The sequence below is a fragment of the Impatiens glandulifera genome, chromosome 5 (genome assembly GCF_907164915.1).
Source record: "Impatiens glandulifera chromosome 5, dImpGla2.1, whole genome shotgun sequence".
Classification (NCBI taxonomy): domain Eukaryota; kingdom Viridiplantae; phylum Streptophyta; class Magnoliopsida; order Ericales; family Balsaminaceae; genus Impatiens; species Impatiens glandulifera.
In genome coordinates, this window is record NC_061866.1 from 43,655,017 (window position 1) to 43,662,125 (window position 7,109).

Below are 7,109 nucleotides of genomic sequence, written 5' to 3' on the forward strand. Positions count from 1 at the left end.
ATATTTTATTTTTTAAAATGTAAATTACTGGTTACGTTTATTCTATGGCACTCAACGTTTCAAGTCGCTATTGGTAACACTTACTCTAAATAATCCAGCAAATTTATTATGAAAGTGAATTCTTTGATACGTTTTCAATGTGCAAAAATCGTCACACACAGTTAGTGTTCCGAAATTTGGATTTGACAAAATTAATGCGACTTTTTTTTAACAAGTTCAATTTTTTACAATAATTCTTGGTTGAAGAAAAACACTATTTACTAGCACTTGTCCTTGTCTATCATTTTATTTAAAAGATATTTTTCACTACCATAGTAAAAATTAATAGCACAATTTATATTATAATATCATGAATAATTACTTATAACAAATATAAATTACATAGGTTTTAGTGTTAAGTGGGGGAGGAGATCAAATTAACAACTCATGATCATGAGTAATCAATTACCTAAGAAAAACTCATGTCATATGATTCGATTCAGTTTCTCATTATAATATTCAAATTGTTGTCGTCTTAATTCAATGCTTTTGAGGATTTTAAACCTATATATATATATCTATCATGAAATAAAAAAGTGGAACTAATTAATTTGCATAGGCTAGTAGACAATGGACTCCATGTGACCGCCTCCTTCCATATTAATCAAGATTAATTATAAAATGTGTAACTTTATAAACAGTTACTAATCCCGAAATTTCGTATTTAGAAATTAATTAATTAAGTTAAATTGTGTCATCAACACGATAATAAATATTAATATAATAGAAAGTGTGTTTTTGGGGTGCAAATGGGTGTAGCCATTAGATTAGGTCGTCACTCGTCAGCTCACATGGCCTCGGATCCATTCTATAAGCTGGACCTGCCGATTAATTAAATATTTTTAGGTATCTTTAAAAAAATAATTAAATAAACAAACTAAAAAAAGGGTCTTAAACTAAATAATACAAAATAACACTATAATTTAAATCATGATCTTAAAACCAATCTTATACCGGTATTTGAGCATTAACTAGGTTATGTCGGAGAGACTTGTATTAGTTGCGTCTGAACAAGAAACGATTCTCAATTTGAATGATTTTTTTGTTTATCATTTGACTCGAAAGAAATAAGAGATAGATGGTGATAATAAGTAGCTTAATCCACTTATATAGAATAGTTATAAAGATCATTAAATATTTATTCATATGTTAACATATTATACCTAGGCGACAAAACCATAAAGGGTACTTTTTTTTTTTAATTGTGGAAGATGACTTCATTAATTAATTAATTTGCTTCTCGATCTCTGCCCTAATTCTTAATGTTTTCTTAAGGAAGTGTTAAAGGTAGGTTCTTTGCAGTCTGCGTAAACTTTTTTTGGTACCACATATTTAATTTCCTAACTATTTTTAGATCAATGGAAGACCATTAATTAATATACCCAATTAAAAAAGTTATCATGTCGGCTAACACTTATATACCAACTATTAAATAAAGTTGTATGTTTTATTGTTTGAATTTTGATAAGATAGAAATTGCGATTAGCTAATTTTATTAATATTTTGTGACATTTTGGTCTTTAAAAAAATTTAATCTCTATGATAACTCAAATATTAAGAACCGTGCTTAAGAAATCAAATACCACTAGTCTTAAAAAGTGTAACTCATAGTTTAACTCGATGGTTGAGCACAAAAGATTATATTGCATGCGCGATTCATTCGAATTTTTACATTCTAACCATTTATAGACAAATTAATATCTTGAAAAAAGTTTTCGAATATTCTAAAGTCTATCCGAATTTAGAGCATATTTAAGAAGGAGTAACTCAAAGTCAAGGAAACTATTGAGAAGTCACGTTAATTTTTTCTATTAACGTCATCTATCTTATTATGAGATCATGATCTTTTGAAATTAACCATATATGATTCTAATTCCAACATATTTAAAAATAAATAAATATAATTCTATCCTTATAAGCAATAGTTTCTATGGTTCATATTTAATTTTTGATTTGTCGCCGTCTCATTTATGTCTGGTTGCTTTGGAAAATGTTTGTTTTTATTAAAGCAAATGACAAACCAATCCTCTATTTTCCTTCTTTTGTGTTAAAATGATTGGTGGATGTCAACCTCATTCTTGCTAATATTTTCTTATACCAAATCCATTTAATCTTTGAAAAGGTTTAATTAGAGGAGACCAAAAAAATATATTCTTAGAAATGTTTTCAAAAAAAGCGTGAGAAAATGGAAAATGTTAAACAAATTAATACGCACAAATATCTTTCAAATCGACAATTACAAATATTAGAAGTAACGTGACAGATTTAGTTTTATTCAAATAAATGCGAATGAAATTGTAATATGGTATATAGTATTTTACTATTGGTTGACCGTATAAAGGATTAGTATAGAGTGTATTTTGCCAGCAAAAAGGGGACAAATAGTGCATGCTTTGTGCTATTATATTTTTCTAGTCACCAAAACCTAATGAGATTGGGTTGTTGTATTTACCTTTTAGCCTTAGGACGGTGGTGTGACTAGAAAATTGGGTTAATTGGAGATGGGCAATTTGGTAAATGGACAAATTGTGGGTGTGGGCATGAATAATGTGTATTCATGGAAATTTCAATTTAAGTGGGCTGAGATGTCCCTTATCTTTGATTCCTTTTGAATAGAAAGTAACAAGGGTTTGACTCCAATTTCAAATAAATTATAGTATTTAATGCATTTTTTTATTGTAAATTTAAAAGTTGTGTTAAGAGAGATATTTTATTTTTTGTCAAAACAAAATTCAGGAGAATCCTACAATTTCTGCGCAATTGTTGGTTTGCTATTGGAAGCAAGAAGGAAGAAGGGTTTTCAATTCAAAAAACATTTCATTAATTGAATATAAAGTTTTGATTGAGGATATATTATATGTTTAACAAAATAAATTAACCAACTCATCCATAATTACTCATATCTAGTATTTAAGAAAAAAATCTTAAAGATGATTTTTTATAAGTTTTTGAAACATACAATTTCGTGATAAAACTTTAAATAAATAAATAAAGTAAAAACAAATTAAATCAATTCTGAATCAATATTATTTCATGAATTTTCATTGATTTATCAAACATAAACTTAATTGGAGTGTCGCTCGTCGTTATGTCAAACTCTTCTGGACAAAACAAACCTTCATCTTGAAGAAGAGCCCAAATGTTAAACCACTCCTCGTTAGAACAATCGTGGCATACTCAGGTGAGTTGTAAGACTAATCAAATCTTCAATGTTTTAATTAAGGTTTTTGTTAGTTCTAAGATCGATAAGAAGGTGAATTCTTTCATTAATACTAGTGTTAACACTATAACTTGTAAGATTGGCCAATTTGTCTTTTTTTCTTTTTCTTTTCACATTTTCGATTTTTGGAAGGATTAAATTAATTCTTATTAAATTAGAGTGTTCATAATAAATTTGAATTTAAAAAGTAGTTTGTAAAAGTTCAAAATTTTGGACCTTTTAAAAAAAAGGAAGATTTTAATTTAAAATATTTAATTTATTTGGTAAATTATTTCCCTTAAACTTTTATTCACCATTGTCACCTTCTAATTAAGTGAGATTTAAGTTAAAAAAACAAATATATTTACTTTTTATTTCTCAAATTAATGTGATACAAGTGTCGCAATTTAGTCAATTAGGCCAGGTTTGATTAATATTATTTAAATAATATCAATTTCGTTAAACATCAATTAATTCATTCTCTCTCTGTCTTATTTATCACATTATTTAATTGATTAATCATTAAAATACTTTATATTTTAAATTATAGTTTTTAATTTAATCATTATATATTAATACTTTTAAATCTTACTCAAAATTATCACAAATCATAATTTTTCAAAAGTTTTTTCCAATTAATGATATACATAGAGGTTTGAAAAAGAAAGTTCATGAAACTTGTTATTTTGAGAGATTTGATAACCTCGTACAATAAACGCTTATGTAAATTACGTTGAAGTCAAATTAAGTGTACTAATAAGGGGGAGAGAGCTGAAAAAAATTATACACTGATAGAAGGAAATTTCATAAAATTTGTAACGACGTTAATTATGATCGAAAAGAATCGAGAATGTAAACAAATTAACAAGGCATAAATATTAGAAAACCCTTAAGTACATATATTGATTGTCAGCAAAGTTGTCGTAGTCTACAACCACCAAAACGTGGGTGGCTAAAATATTTCCATCAAAATCCTACATTATTGTCCCTCACAAATTAATATCCACTAATTAAATTTAATAATAATAAATTAAGTTAAACAATACATATATCAAAATTAACTATATAGATGTTAATTTAAGTACAAATGAAAAGTTCATTTTTCAGTGTTAATTAATATTAAATATAATTGTTAGAATTATATATTGAAATATCAAGAAAAGAGCAAGGAAAAAAAATATATATATAGACTACACAATTATTATTAGGTCTTTTCACCCACAAAGAAAAAGCTCTAAAAAAAAAAAGTTTCGTCAAATGTTTTTTAAGTTTCAAACGGTGTCTTGCTTATCTCTTCATCAATTAAATTTGAGGTATTATGCTTAATTCGGTATGACATTCTATATACTTATTCTATATACTTAGTCCATTCAGATTTTTGTAATCGGAATAATACTATTAATCTTTGGTGGATTGTCTCTTATCCATTCACTTGTATTCGTCTAATTCTTTACAGTAGATGAGAGATGAAGTCGGATATTAATTTTTTTTTTATTTTTCTAATAAAGAGTTCTTAAAATTCATATCTCGTCTGAAGATCCTTTTACATGTATCCTCTAATGTTTTCGATAGAACTTTTGTAATTTTAATCATATTTGTAGATGATCAATTACAGAACATTTTTCGGCATTATTTACTAATCCTCTAGTAAAGATAAATTTCATTTTCGTTCAGAATTTTGGTTAGAGATTATTTCGACAATAACGTTTAATATTAGTTTGCGCGGTTTGCTCTCCTTCATTACTCACTGTTATTGAATTCAAATTTATTCGTTTTTAGAGTCACCATAAAAAAATCGTGATTGATGCATATATTTTTTAAAAAATTTTAATCATTGCAATTTTGTATTATTGAATGTGTAGAACTTTTATTATTTGTAAATTAATATTTATATGTAATTCTTTATTTGATTTAATCAAAATTAATTGCTTTAAAAAAAAACATTTTTCAACCAAAAATAACCATAACAAGATGTAATTCTTTAAACCTATCGAATTGTGCCGAAAAGAATGGTTATTTTAATACACAAACAGAGCCTTATCTCCAAAAATAACATACTATTGTTTTTTCTATAATAATGTTCATCCTAAGAAAATAATCAATTCTATGAACCCTAAATGAAATATTAGTTTAGGTAAATAATTTCATACATAAATAAACAAATTATTATCTTTCTTTTAAAAATAAATAAATATAAATATTAAAATTACCTTACCATTAATCATATCTATATCTCAAATCATCAAAATAGAGCTCTTTATGGATATTGTATTGAATTTACTATAAACAAATTATTTTTTTTTCCTACACAATTTAATAAAATAAAAAATGATAAAAGAATTATATATTTTGAAATGATTATTATAGTGTATGTGGCAGGCTAGCTACTTTAATTTATTTCTACACTTATTCAAGTGGAAAAGAGAATTAAAGCTTTCTCTCTTGCTTTTTCCAGCTACAAATATGGACTCCATTTCCCCATCTTAACACACATTCCATAACCTCACAAAAAATCTCTCCTCTCTCTCTCTCTCTTCTCTCTCTCTATAATCAAACCATGTCTACAGTTATGCAAACTCATCTAGAAACCCAATTCAAAGAAACAAGAACCCTAACTCTCAAACTATCACCACCACCACCACCTTCTGAAAAAACCCAAAAAAACTGCTGGAATTTTCTAGAAACTACACCATCTCCCAAATTCACCCCTTACATCCATCCTAGTACCAACAAAAAGTCTCAATCTTTCTTAATAAGCTTAGAACTATGCACCGAAAACCTCGGAAGTGAATCCGGTTCCGACATGTCCGATGACATATTCGACATTCTCTCCATGTCTTCGACTCATGTTTTTCATGATCAGCCTGCTCCAAAACCAACTACTAGGGGGTTGAATTTGAGGAAGAAGGTTGTTGATACCAGAAGCATCCCACCTCCATTGACGACCATTAGAGGTATTAACCCTATTAAAGTTCGGTCTAAACGTGAAGGAGGTAGGTTGGTTATTGATGCCGTCGAGGAGAGGGCGGTTTGTAATTATTTCCGGTCGGATAGAAGCCATGGTCGTCTCCGACTTAGTTTCTGGGATAATTCTGTTACTACTACTGATGAAGATGAATTCGAAGATCAAGAAATTGATGAGGTTGAAGAGGATGTCGCCACGGCGGCATCGACGCCGGAGGAGGACATAATTGGAAATAAGAAATTTCAAAGGTCAAGTAGATGCATGGAAGGTAACAATAACAAGAAAGGATTGTGTAATTGGGAACCACTATGGGTTGCTACTTGAGGACAATCTTAATGTCTATTTTCAAATAAATATTCTTTCTTGTAAATTTACCTTCTTACCCTTTTATTTTTTCACTTTTTTTTTTTGTTTCTACCTCTCATTGACAGTTAAAATCGTTACTATAGAGAGGAGATTTCTTAGGGGATGTTTGAGTTTTTTTTTTTTTTTTTTTTTTGATTAGGATCTAATTTATGGGTATAAGCAAACCCATGTAAAATGGCATTAATCTTTATATGAAATGTACTTTAATTAAATGTTATATAAATATGAGTATTAATTAGCTGGAATTATAATTATTTATTATGGGCCAAGAGTAATTAATAAATAAGGTAGACAGCCTATAGATTTGAGAAAAGAATTAAGTCAAATAATGTGGTCAGCAGTCGGCAAATGAAAATAGAAAAAGATATATAAGTTGTCAAACACACATGATTTTGACTAATTTTTTCCAACAACCCAAAACATTTTGCCGTCAAATGTAAACAAACAAAAGATTTCATAATCTTATTTATGAAATTAAATGTCTTTTATTCGATTATCTAAAATATTCTAATTTTAATAGGGATTAGTGAGGAATGGTAT

At 27.7% G+C, this 7,109-nt stretch overlaps 1 protein-coding gene across 1 annotated transcript; it reads left to right on the forward strand.

The window, feature by feature from the left end:
- The first annotated feature begins 5,795 nt into the window (after positions 1–5,795).
- LOC124939437 (protein FANTASTIC FOUR 3-like) lies at positions 5,796–6,527 on the forward strand. The gene has a single exon (XM_047479913.1). The coding sequence runs from the start codon at positions 5,796–5,798 to the stop codon at positions 6,525–6,527; it is 732 nt and encodes a 243-aa protein (XP_047335869.1).
- Positions 6,528–7,109: the final 582 nt, after the last annotated feature.